This window comes from Nansenia antarctica (genome assembly GCF_963989245.1).
Source record: "Nansenia antarctica genome assembly, chromosome: 3".
In the NCBI taxonomy this organism is placed as follows: domain Eukaryota; kingdom Metazoa; phylum Chordata; class Actinopteri; order Argentiniformes; family Microstomatidae; genus Nansenia; species Nansenia antarctica.
The window spans coordinates 45255190-45268599 of record NC_137688.1 but is presented as its reverse complement, the minus strand read 5'-3'; the positions used below and the strand labels follow the sequence as shown (position 1 = coordinate 45268599).

Here is a 13410-nt window from a genome sequence, read left to right as displayed (position 1 = left end):
GTAATTGCAGTGTTCATAGTACATAATAATAGCACACCAAACTCGTGTTATGACATGATTTAAAACCACTTCTGAAGTGAGATAGTTAGAGTAACTCACCAGGGCCGGCGTTCCACTCTTCGAGGCAGCATGATTGACTCTGACCAACTGTTTCAGAGAGGCCTGTCCACTGTTAGAGGACTTGTCACCTCCCACAGCTGGTGCCTCCTTGACTTGCTGGATTAGGGCCGAGAGGGCAGCCCGATCACCTGCACCATGGTGGGAGGAAACGTAGTAAGCAGAAGCCTCCTCCTGGAAGTCTTCGGCGATGGACGCTTGTTCCCCTGTGTTCCTCGCCTTAGCAGAATCCTGGGGCAGACACATCACATGAAACAGAGGTGTCTAACATTAGCCTGAATGTAGGGTCTTCAATTGAAGCAGCTTATATTTTCTATATACTAATCTAATCAAATATGGGACCTCTCCTACTAATATAGATCAAATCTCACCATTTCTTTTAGGGACGACTGGCAGGGCTCTGAGTAGCTGTCCATGTCAGTGGTGTAGTGGGCAGAGGCCTCATCCTCTATGTCCTCAGCTATAGAGGCCTGCTCCTTGATGTCCTCAACAATGGACGCCTCAGAATCGTCTTCCTGCTCCTTATCAGAGTCCTGGGCATTAGTATGTAGCCAGTGTTTTCAACTAAAGCAGCTTCAGATTATTATTATTATTTTTTTTAATCTGATCTAATACCTCTCCTAGAACATGCACTGTATTAACTAGAGTGGATAATATCTCACCGTTTTTTTTAGGAAGGACTTGTCCTCAGCTCTCTGGCTTGGCTCAGGGTAGCTGTCCATAGTGCATTGGGCAGAGGGCTGGTCCTCTATGTCCTCGGCTATAGAGGCCTGTTCCTCGATGTCCTCAACAATGGACGCCTCTTCTCCCTGCTCCTTATCAGAATCCTTGGGCAGAAACAATCAATCACATGTATTGTGCTTTTCAAAACACAATTGTCTCAGTGATTTACAATAAGAAGAATACAAACAACATAAACAATAAATACAATACAAACAATATGAACTGTTTAAAGTATCTTCGATAGTCTAGTCTAATCTAGTATGGGACATGTAATTCCTGCCAGATTGGGTGAAATCTCACCAGTTTTTTGAGGGATGACTTGTCCTCGGCTCTCTGGCTTGGCTCAGAGTAGAAGTCCGTGCTGCAGCATACAGAGGGCTCGTCCTGTATGTCCTCAGCTACAGAGGCCTGCTCTTCCATCTCCTCAGTGATGGACGAGGCCTCAGAATTCAGTTTTTGCCCCTTAGCAGAATCCTGGAGTAGAAACATCACACAAAACAGGTATCTCACTTACAAATGAGATGTATACAAATGCATGATTTGACAGAAAATAAAGTGTGTAATCTAATCTGATAACAACCCCATCTTCTCTGAGAGAATCTTTACCCACAACTAAATGAAACAGAGGTCAGTCTAAAATGAACACTTGTAAGATGAAACCTTACCACTTTGCTGAAGGATGGCTTAGAGGACTTGTCACCAGCAGAGTAGCTCACTGTGTCGCTGCTGTAATTATAGGACTTAGATGGCTCGTCCTCAACCTCGGCAGCAACAGAGGGCTGCTCCTCGATGTCCTCAATGATTGAGGAAGCAGACTTGTCCTCCTTCTTCTTATCACAGTCCTGTGGAAGAGGCATCTACATTAGTTTGTCACCTCTGCAAGAGCAGCATCTTCACACATGGAGGAGTCAGACTTCTGTCTCTTGTCCTGAGAAAGAGGTATCTTATATTTGCATGGGGCCACTAATCTTACAGGGTAAACTGGAGCCCTTGAGCAAGATGGCTGACAGTATCCTGCTGGCTAAACTTACTGATCAGAAGAAGCATCTCATCAGCCTGGAGGCTGAGCTCGATGTCTGTTTCAAAATTGTGAATGCTTTGATGTAACTCAACTATCCCTTTAAGGTTGCATCTTGACAGAATCATAAATCCAGAGGACTAGCCAAAATTTCACCAGTTTTTTGCGGGAGATCTTTCCACTGTGCAATGCAGAGCGCCGGTCCTCACTGACTTCCGAAATGGCGGACGCTGCAGACCTCTTAATCTCCTCTGAGATGGAGGATGTAGAGGAATATCCCTTATCCTCTGAGGGTGCGTCTTGAATCTCCTCAGCTATTGAGGAGGCAGAGCTCACGTCCTCAATCTCCTCAGCAATGGAGGAGGCAGAGCTCACATCCTCAAACTCCTCAGCAATGGAGGAGGCAGCGCTCACATCCTCAATATCCTCAGCTATGGAGGAGGCAGCGGTCACATCCTCAATATCCTCAGCTATGGAGGCAGAACATGCTCCATCAATGTCTTCCGTGATGGAAGAAGCAGAACACGCGTCATCAATCTCTTCTGCAATGGACAGAGAATGGACGTTCTGAAGCCCTCCAACAATCGAAGAGGGAGAACACGCATCCTCAATCTCCTCTCCAATCGACACAGAATAGATGTTCTGAAGCCCCCCAGCAACAGAGGAAGTAGAACACACATCCGGGACATCCTCAGTTATGGACACAGAATGGATGTTCTTGAGATGGTCACCAAAGGAGGACACAGAATAGACATTCTGAAGCCCCCCAGCAACAGATGATCCAGACATCACATCCTATTGGGTGACAGGAAAGAGAGGGTATCTACATTATCATAGACCAGCGCGGGAACCCTGCACATAAGTAATGGTTTCAAATTCTCTTGTCTTGCAGAAGAGATTATTAATTTCTATGACATTTTAAAGTACCATTTTTTTATTTTCCAATTTACGGGAGGATGGCTTCTCAGCCAGAGCCTTGTCTCTTGGGACTGGTGACGCGGTCTTGCCCCCATCGCCACGGCTACAGGGAACAGCTCGGGGAACCCGGACCTCCTCCTTCTTCTCCTTTTCACACACACACACACACACACACACACATACACACAAACACACACACACACACACACACACACACACACACACACACACACACTTTATGAGTTCTTATCAACTTGTAATAGATACTGTAGTGTAGCAGCTAGAGACAGTTGATATTCCTCTGTTACCTCCTCTGTTGGGGTTTTGATGGTCCTCCTGGCTAAGACATCGAGCTCAGCCTCCAGGCTGATGAGATGCTTCTTCTGATCAGTAAGTTTAGCCAGCAGGATACTGTCAGCCATCTTGCTCAAGGGCTCCAGTTTACCCTGTTTGGAACAAGAGCCCATAGCACAATAAAGCCCCGTTCACACAGAGAAAAAGGTGAAATGCCACAAAATCTTTAATTGCATTTGTCAATTTGTCATCTGATCACTATTTACACAGGTGTTGATTTGCCAGCATTTTACAGGTAAAGGCATTGTTTACACACAACAGGTAAAGTAGGAAGGGAGTATTGGGGAGTGTTTAAGTTACTTTACCAATTTAAGGGAGGATGGCTTCTTAGCCAGAGCCTTGTCTTTTGGGGCTGGTGACGCAGTCTTGTTGTTACTCATGGTGTTGAGGTAGCTCTTGTCACCAACCGAAAACTAAAAGAAGCAGATGCAAACTGTGATACACTGAATGAATCAATGAGTCAAATATTAATCAAATATGAATGAAATGAGTCAAATATGAGCTAATGAAATAAAGATTCCCTAGACCTTCATCAAACGTTTGAAATAAAAAAAAACTTGAGATTGAATGTTGAAAGTATGACAAAATATAGACTCTAACATTGCACACACACACACACACACACACACACACACACACACACACACACACACACACACACACAGTAGCTAGATACAATAAATATTCCTCTATTACCTCCTCTGTAGGGATCTGGATGGTCCTCCTGGCTATGCGATGAAACTCTGCCTTCATATTGCTGATCCGCTTCCTATGATCAGCCAGGTGTTCCATCGCGATTCTGATGCTTTCTGGCATCTTGGTCAAGGGCTCTACTTTACCCTGTTTGCAAGTAGAGACCATGGGACAGTAAAGCACAGTTCACACAGAGACAATGGTAAAATTGTACAAAATCTTTACCTGCATTTGTCATCTGGGCCCTGTTGTTCACCTTTAAACCTTTAATCTGGATCAGAATGATCCTGATTCTTTTTTGCTATCCAGGACAGCATGATCCAGATTAAAAGTATTGAACAACTGGGCCCTGAGCACCATTGACGATTGTTGATTTGCTTTTTGGAGGGCAGGTATTTTTTTACACACAAAGTAGGAGGGGAGTGTTGGGGAGGGGGGCACAGGGCTATGTGGAATTTAATGCAAATTAAATCAAACAAAAACATGATACAACCATTACGTCACTTCTGCCCCATTGACACAGACACGTTATTGGTAACATAACTAGCAGGACAATATGTACGGTTCAGTGTATACTGACAGTAAAATGCCGGTATAGGAAAAAGGCTATAAAAGGCTGGGATTGATATGGGTCTTATCTTAGTTAACTTTGAGTCACACAGTATGCTTGGTCTAGCTAAATAAAGGTTGAATGTGGAATATGAAGACACAGGAGAGTTATCACTGACCTTGGTGGCTGCCTTGTCTGCTTTCTTCTTATTTTCTTCTTCATTTCTTCTGCTATTCTTTCTCTCAGATCTCTTTGGACTCTCCTGAGATGATGGAAATGGCACAGTGAACAACACAGCGTTTACTGTTTGTGTGTATGAGTGACAGCCCTATACTGTACATAAGATCAAGTGGATTCATCGTTTAGAAAGACAATGGAGGACACATTTTAGATAATTACCATGCTTCTTCCAATATAACCTCTACCTCAAACAGATTAAATATTCAAATTCCAGATCAGATGTTACTCAGAAAAAGATAACCATCTCACCATGTTGCTGTTTTCTCAGAACTAAACAGACAGAACTGTCTTAACGGAACCCAAGCATCTAGGCACGTAATGTCACAATGCATCCCTGCATCGTCTAATTATGACACCACTAGCATCATTAGAACTAAAAATGGTTCACTGGTCCAGTCAGTTATGGCTACATCGTCAACAGTGATTATCAAGTTTGAATATGTATTGATTTATTGATTATATGGATAACTTCATATTTAAATACAACAATTAATTTATCAAATCAACAACTACATTAATTACACAGACTGTGCGGCCCTGTCATGTGTCTTTTTTCACCCATAGAGCTGCCGTTCTCATAAGCCACAATAAAACTTTCTCTCTTTGACATCAGAAACATACGTTTCCTTTCTTTTCACTCAAAAGGCTAAAAGGCTCAATTGCTCTAGGATCAACAAACTTCGCAGATCCCAACTTTAACCACAAGTGGGCGAAACACAACACCTGAGCCAAGACCAGGGTCTCGGGGCAGCAGCAGCTCCATCCCACATCCACGCAGGGGAGGCCGGTGGAGGGAGACATCGGAGGACGGGCTCACCCACGCCACGCCCACTGCCTCCACCAGCCTCTCCTGCATTCACGGTATCAATCCACCATATGAATTATGCGCGCACGGCCTTGGAAAGGCCAAGGATTTCCGTATACCCACTTAAAAATGTGTGAGGATACGTAACGGCGTTTTGTGACAGAACTTTCACTTTCAGTATTTAGTGCAAATTAGATTCCTCATCAAGTATTCATGGTCATTCTAGGCATTATGCTAACACAGGCAGGCTAAAGGCTAACTTTAACTCAAAATGTCCACCCTGTTAGTGTCCACCCTGTTATGTGTCCACTCTGTTCTGGAGACACTCGCCCTATTCAACTACAGAGGGTATTCTAAATAAAATAAAATGTAAGTGCCTGAGCTCGACCACTATGTTTTTCAGCAAGCTAGATATGTCCTTTATATAATAGAACATTAAAATATAGATAAATCAACAATTTATTTGTTAGTTATGAAGTCCAAATGGCACCGTATTAAAAACATGACCCAGACGCCTTTATCCAAAGCGACTTACAACGACTTTGAATAAGTATTGTTGTTTTGTGGCATCTCATTTAATTGTCGATTTTATTGTGGTTTTAAGTGCTTTGTTTTTAACATGTTTTATCTTTCAGCCCTCCTCCCCTTTCCCCCTATGAGGCAGGCCGGCATTGTAAATAAGAATTTTGTTCTTAATTGTCTCGCCTGGTAAAATAAAGGTTACATTAAAAAGAAGTAAGTGAATCATCTATCCACCAGTCAATATCCATATCCCTTTTGATATGATTGTCTTGTTATTGCATACAAGACTTTGCACTACATCTTAATCTAACTGCTGGATGATAACTCGGTTTGGGAGGCCAATGCACTGTTTTTCAATATGTTGAAAGATGTCCTCATGAAAATGTATGAGGATTTTTGTGAAAACCTTTATTGACTTTTATTGTGAAAATCCTTGCCCGGAAACAATTCTTCCGCGTTTCTATCCGGGCCATCTCCGTTTAAGACCTTACAATAAGTTACTATTCTCTCGTGGTCCTTGATAAAATATACTGTCGATACGTTTTACAAATTCTTCTCCCACCCGTCGTATTTAATTCTCCTGACGTTTTCTGTAGGCTTTCTCTGGATCCCAGAATTATTTTGATCTCTCTCCGTTTGAATGGAGAGTCTGATTTAGAGACTACGAGGTTAGGATCCATGACCCAAAATCCCAATCAGAAGCAGCGCCCTGGTGTCGGAGTCGGGGTGCTGGTCACAGATACGACCAACCCAAACTGCATTCTCCTTGGCAAGCGTAAGAGTGAAATGGGGAAAGGAACTTTTCAACTACCGGGTGGTCACCTCGAATTTGGGTAAGTAGCCTACAGCTAACCTATGTTTACATTTAACCCACTTTTAACAATAGGCACCTTGCATCATCATTATAATTGTGGCTTTTAAATAGACTACCTCAATGAGAATAACGTATTTTATCATACCTAAAGCCATTATTTATGTTTTTGTTGCCATATGAGACTAAACAAATGATTTATTTGTGATGGGCTTTGATAAGTTTGCCAGTTGTTGGATTTCTTTTCATTTCCAGAGAGACGTGGGAAGAATGTGCACACAGAGAAGTGATGGAGGAGGCAGGAGTGCGATTGAAAAACGTCTGTTTTGCATCTGTGGTGAATTCCATTCGACTTGAAGAACAATACCATTATGTTACTATTATCATGCAAGGTGAACTGGACAGGAGCCACCCTGCAGAGCCTGTTAACCTTGAGCCAGAGAAGAACGAAAGTGAGAAAGCAACTCTTTAACATTCTCTCTTCCCAGTTACCTATAGTTGCTAATTCCAATGATAATCTTTGCAGTGGTAATGCTTTTTCTCTTTGACATGTGAATGTTATATGTTTGTTGTGGAGTTCTTATATTGTTGTGTTTTTCCCCAGGTTGGGCATGGACTCAGTGGGACCGGTTACCTCCAGAGGAGAAGCTCTTCCTGCCGCTGGCCTGCCTGAGGCAACAGGGCTTCCAACCGTTCAGGGACACTAAAGCTGGGGCAATGGCCCAGTGAAATAAAATTGTGTTTTTTTCTGTACTGTCAAAGGAGGGGGTGCAGAACAGTCGTGTGTGTGTGTGTGTGTGTGTGTGTGTGTGTGTGTGTGTGTGTGTGCACGTGTGTGCGACGTATGCGATTGATTACATGTATTCCGTTACTACCCAGACCTGACTGTACTGTATACCATGTTGTGATAGAGACAGAAAATGTAAACAATTTAGAGTATATTTTTATCACTGAAATGTTCATTCAAAAATATACATCAACTACCCTGTATGTTTTATCAATAACGTTATACTTAGTAGATTAGCCTACAGTGTATGGACACTGCAGCCAGTGGTTATAACCACCTCTCACGCTCCCAAGTGTAGACTAATACTAAACAGAATGGAGGAAACATGGAGCCTTTCTAATAATAAAATGAAAGGGAGAAGATAAGGAGAAACAACTGAAATTCTCCCACAGCCCTAGCCCCTGGCAACTGCAGTTCTCCCATCTCACAGCAGGGTGGTGCTAGTGACACTCGCTGCCAGAAGTACGATCCACAGTGTTGCCGTGGCCGCGGCCGTTGACGTGGCCGCGATGTTCTTATCGTGGACATAGGTAATGATGGATTTTGCCCCGGCGTAGGCCTCCTCGCACGTGGGCTGGATCTGCTCCTCAGGGAGCTTGAAGCCGTAGGTGCCATTGTCCCTCAGCTCGAATGTGAAGGAGAATGGGATGCCAATCATCCTGGCCCAGTCACGCGACGAGCCCGAGTTCGCATCTGAAGATAGAAAGAGATATCATTTGATTCATTTTTAAATGAATAATGATAACAATAATACTTTTCTTTATTCACATATCTGGTACCTTACCCTGAAAGGAGTCTATGGACAAGGACAGACTTCAACTCACGCTTTGGTTCTGATTATCTGGACACTGTCATGAATCACTAACCACATTTCTAACCAAAAGGTTGGACCCTAAATTAAACATTTAATATCCAATATCATCAGTGCCAAATTCATTTAAATCAAGTCATTAAGCCATCTCAGAGAATTTGTCATGATTTGGGCATGACATTTAAAAAATGCTATTTTATGATATTGAATTCCAGCAGGTGTTCCTTTTCTTCAATCATTTTATAGCCCCTTGGTTGAAATACAAATACAACCATTTTGCCATCCAGTATTATTTGGCCTACTTACACAAAACTTCTGGGGAGGTCCCTACGGTGTACCTCATCCCATGTACAGCCTCTATGGCATTGGCTGCTGCCAAACCCACCTCCTTCTGTGAAACCAGTTATTAGCGTTAGCCTTTAGCCATTCATGTCAGAGTTCAACAAAGCAATACAATGGTCTACTATGACTCATTCATTTCTCTGTCTCTTTTCATACAAGTTCAGCAATGTTGGACGCTGTGAAGTTGGGGTGTCCGTAGGGTAACAGGATCAGCTGTCCGTAGGAGTGGATGGTAAGGAAACAGAGGACGTCGTCCTTAATTTTCTCCAAAAAGGTTGTGACCGCCTGGGCCTCAGACTCCGAGAGAACCTTGGAGCCACCGTACGTTTGAGAACAGGGGTCTGTTGACACCCCAATCGCTGACAAAAACGAGACAAAACAGCAGAGTGAGTGTATGTTTGCATGCATGTGTGTTTGTGTGTGTGTGTGTGTGTCTGTGTGAGTATGTATAAGTGTGCATTAGTCCTATTTGTTACCAGTTACACACTTTGCATTTTGCACAATGAAATAGCTCTTATACCATTGTTTGTTGTTTCCACAGACTAACTGATTTACCGTAAAACAATACTCACTGCCCCAGTTAGCATCAAAGTTGCGATTGAGATCTGTGCCATAGCAGGGGTTTCCTGCTGGTCCAGGCGATCTGGACTTCCTCCATAGTCGAGTCTAGAACGATAAGAACTTTGTGACCTGCCCTCCACATGGGAACTATAAAACTATAAAAAGTTGATTTGGGCTCACAAATCAATTTGAATCCAAGGGGGGTCAATAATCCAAACAGTTGTAGAAGTTGATACTCACTGTGTTATCAACCCAGGAGTAGACGTAACCGTCCATGTTCAGCACAGGCGTGATGTAGAAATCAAGGTTTTTCATCATCACGTTCATCTTGGGGTCATTTAGATAGGTTCCCAGGATCTTTTGGTGAAAAACAGGGATGAGGATTCTCAGAAACTATATGGTTCAGTACACTTGATTCAGCAGCACTCAAACACACAAACATGTCCTTGACGAAGTACTGTAGATTGTAATGGACACACACACACACACGCACACGCGCGCACACACACACACACACACACACACACACACACACACCTGTTTAACAAAGTACTGGCAGAAAGCAGGGGAGATCCATTCTCTGGCATGGATCCCACAGTCCATCCAGATAGCCTTCTTCTTCTCAGGAGAACTCAGGCCGATCTGCAAAACAACAAGCAACAGGAGATCCCTTTTGAGTCTCTTTTTCAGTGAGCCCTGTATACAGTAAAGTGCAAATAGAAAATTAACAAATCCTATAAACAATAATTTGTAAGAAAGAAAGATAAGTAAGAAAGAAATAATAACAAAATAAAAGAAATAAAAGAAACCAAAAAGAAACCAGCAAAAAACAACAACTCCATGCTTACAGTAGAAGGTGAATACAGAAATTAGTGAATCAAAAACAAGTGCATTCCTTAGTGAGCAGGTTGTATTCATGTATTAAAGAGACAGTAAGTGTAGTCTTGAGCATACTCTGGGACAGGGAACCTCAACCACAATCCAGTCTTGTTAACGTGTCTGGTATGTAGAAGGTGTTTGTAAAACTGTCTCAAACCACAGAGTGTAGAGAGAGGTGAAATACCTTCAATAATCTGATGCCTCTGTTCTCATAAGTCTTGCCGTACACTCTGGAAGACACAACATCTGGGTGGTCTATCTCAATCTGATCCATCCATGACGTTATCTATGGGGAAAGGCAATGTGTTAATTTGTCTGTATGCAGAATAAGGATTGTGTGTGTGTGTGAGTGTGTGTGTGTGTGTGTGTGTGTGCGTGTGTGTGTCTGTGTCTGTGTATATCTCACCTCTGCCATGTCGTGGTACTTGTAATAGTCATAATTCCACTCAGCCTGTTGCACAGCACTATGAGTTACAACACACACACGCACACACATACACCAAGGCAAACATTTAGTTTCAAGATTTTGTTCTGAGACGAAAAGAAAATGATAAAATAATTTTCATCAATGTACAACTTTGATCATAAACTGCTGATTTGAATTTGACAGTGAGACTTAAATCCATCTAAACTTGAATTGACATGCTTGAAAAACAGAAATCTGTAGCACAATTATATTTCTGATCCTAATTTACGACCTAATCTATTGCAAAGTCTTGCTACACTGTTATCAATCCCAGTTCTATGGAGTTATCACTATTAGACTCACCTGTACCTCGACCCCTCAACCCCCTGCAAAACTAGCACCAATAGAACCAAGCCCACTGAGACCAGCATCATCAACAACGTTTCTCTCTTCTTCAACAACAGATCGTAAGTACAACTATCTCTGACAACTCACTCTCAAAATGGTTCTTTTAGGACTTTTCACAGGACTTTATATATGCTCCCATCTGATAACGAGAAAATAATCATCTCTGACTCCTGTGACTCAAAGGTTAATGTGTTACCTGTACGTGTCGAGAGTCGAAACAACCACTATCTTCCTACCCTCTTGTGACTTGTGAGTATAATAGATCTGAAAGGAATCAGATGGGTATAAGCAAGCGAGTTAAACTGAGAAGGAGTGTGTGCTACTTTTCCTTCATCCCATTGGATCCCATATATACTGTACTTCACAGATGAACATCCTTTGAAAGTATGTTGTTTAAATACACTGTATTACAGTTTTTTTTACGATTGCTAACTCACCATGTTCAATACTGAAACCACAGTTTCACAACTCTTCATACAGTCTGCATTCGTAACACTCATGTTGGCCAATGACTTCATTCATGTCTCAAAAGAAGCTCGTTCAACCACACACTGTCAACAATGTTCACTCAGAAGCATACACTGTCATTCATAACATTCTGACTAACAAAATACTAACAACAGGGAGCATTACATAGTTTGAATGATTTTCACAAGAATGAATATTTCATTATAAAAATGGTTTGATGTATAGTAATCATAGACAGAATAGTTGACTGTAAAACTGTAAAGTATTAGGCAACAAGAATGAATCAGAAATGCCGCAATTTGCTTCTATCCTTTATTCTATCCTTTGCTTCTATCCTTTACGTATTCTATGTTTTATCCTTTTTTTTCAGTATCTTTGCAGAAAGTAAGTTACGGTACATTTACTTCAAAGTACACTACATTTACTTGTGTAAAATGAAAAGTGAAAAATAAAGTGGAAGATGCAAAGTTCAAATAAAAAAGAAAAACAGAGATTCCAGGGCTACAATACAACAGCAATCACACCAAAAATGTCTCACTCCTGAGGGTTTTGGTCCACCCTCTGGTCTGCATCTGGTCACATCTAATGTCTTCCCTGGCAATGCATCTAGTCTATTTCATTTCATTGTATATATTCTGCTAATATTTTCTAGACATTTCAATATGATTACTGCAAATAGTGAAAATACCACCGCTCATCCGTTATCAGACTTTGCTGAGGTTCTGGAACTGAAGAGTATCAATAGAGTGCAAAATAACAGCATCTGCACACTCAAACACTGTGCAAAAAAACTGTTTATTGCGAGCTTTCTGTCATATATGATAGGAATATGATTGATTACTGCAAAATTGCACCAAATAATTCAGTTTTGAACGTGTTCTTCAGAGTTTTGAACACAGTATGTTAGCAATGAAAAAATGTGTTGCAAATACATAGTATTTTGCAAGTGGGGGAGTTTGAATGAGAGAAGTGTTATGGCATTTGGAGAACGTAGTCATTGAATGCATTCTGTATGAAAGCAATGCACAAATCACAGAGAAAGAGTCACAGTTTTGTTCACATGGGTTTCTGCTCTGCTGACTGTATGAAGAGTTGTGAAACTGTGGTTTCAGTATTGAACATGGTGAGTTAGCAATCGTAAAAAACTGTAAGTCTCTAGTTGTACTATATATCCTTACGTGTAACTGGATATAAACTCTTGTTTAAGGTAACAGACTTAAAGTATTTGGTTCAGGAACACTTTTCTTGTTACTTTTGTTGTTTTGTTTTGTTTTGGAGAAAAGGAGACAGTTTGAGTTTTGAGTGCGCCATTGGTTTCACAATATTGTGATACTGTATAATGATATATTACACTGATAGACACGAATAGAAAAGGAGAATAGTGTACTACAGGATACCCTAACACTAAACATATCAATTCCAGACTAACCTTAGTGCATAAGTTCAGTTACGGCTAAGGAAGGAAGTCACACAAACACAACCTTAGAACCTTTTCTTTACAGAAAGTGCAGACATCCAGAATTCCTCAGAATACAGACTAAGAATGCAGTCAAGCCAGGAAGAAGGCTTGATAGACATTGGCAAGTGTGTGGATACATCAGATTTAATATTTTTCTCAGATGGTGTTTTGAAACCGGATTTAATATTTAATGAGATATCGCATGAACACTACTGTTGCATTCATGAAACCTTTGAAGAAAAGTCCATAGCCTTAAACTTCTATTACATATTTTCTCAGATCACATTCTAAAACTGGAGGTTGAAGAATTCAGGCTACTCTTTGGAGACTATGAACACTCTTCTGTTGTACAACATGGAACTCAGGAGGGAGAAGCTGGAGCCTTAAGGCCAATGCACACGGCGTACGATTTTGTCGCACGACAACATTAGATTCTCAATTCACACCAATGAATGAATGAATGTGAATGGAGAATCGAATGTTGTCGTGTGACAATAACGCATTGCACGCCGTGTGCATTGTCTCATTGGGTCTCATT

The 13410-nt window shown here is 41.5% G+C and overlaps 2 protein-coding genes across 2 annotated transcripts; one reads left to right on the top strand and one right to left on the bottom strand.

The window, feature by feature from the left end:
• Positions 1-6472: 6472 nt before the first annotated feature.
• Positions 6473-7494, top strand: nudt15 (nudix (nucleoside diphosphate linked moiety X)-type motif 15). The gene is made up of 3 exons (XM_080525827.1): positions 6473-6773; positions 7007-7203; positions 7356-7494. The coding sequence occupies exons 1-3, from the start codon at positions 6619-6621 to the stop codon at positions 7478-7480; spliced, it is 477 nt and encodes a 158-aa protein (XP_080381953.1). The 5' UTR covers positions 6473-6618; the 3' UTR covers positions 7481-7494.
• Positions 7495-7962: 468 nt separating this feature from the next.
• On the bottom strand, positions 7963-10546 carry cpo (carboxypeptidase O; the record flags this gene model as incomplete). The annotated part of the gene is made up of 8 exons (XM_080527307.1): positions 7963-8231; positions 8656-8740; positions 8848-9050; positions 9264-9357; positions 9493-9609; positions 9790-9894; positions 10316-10417; positions 10538-10546. 8 exons carry the CDS (start codon positions 10544-10546, stop codon positions 7963-7965), a joined length of 984 nt encoding a protein of 327 aa, XP_080383433.1.
• Between the last annotated feature and the right edge of the window lie 2864 nt (positions 10547-13410).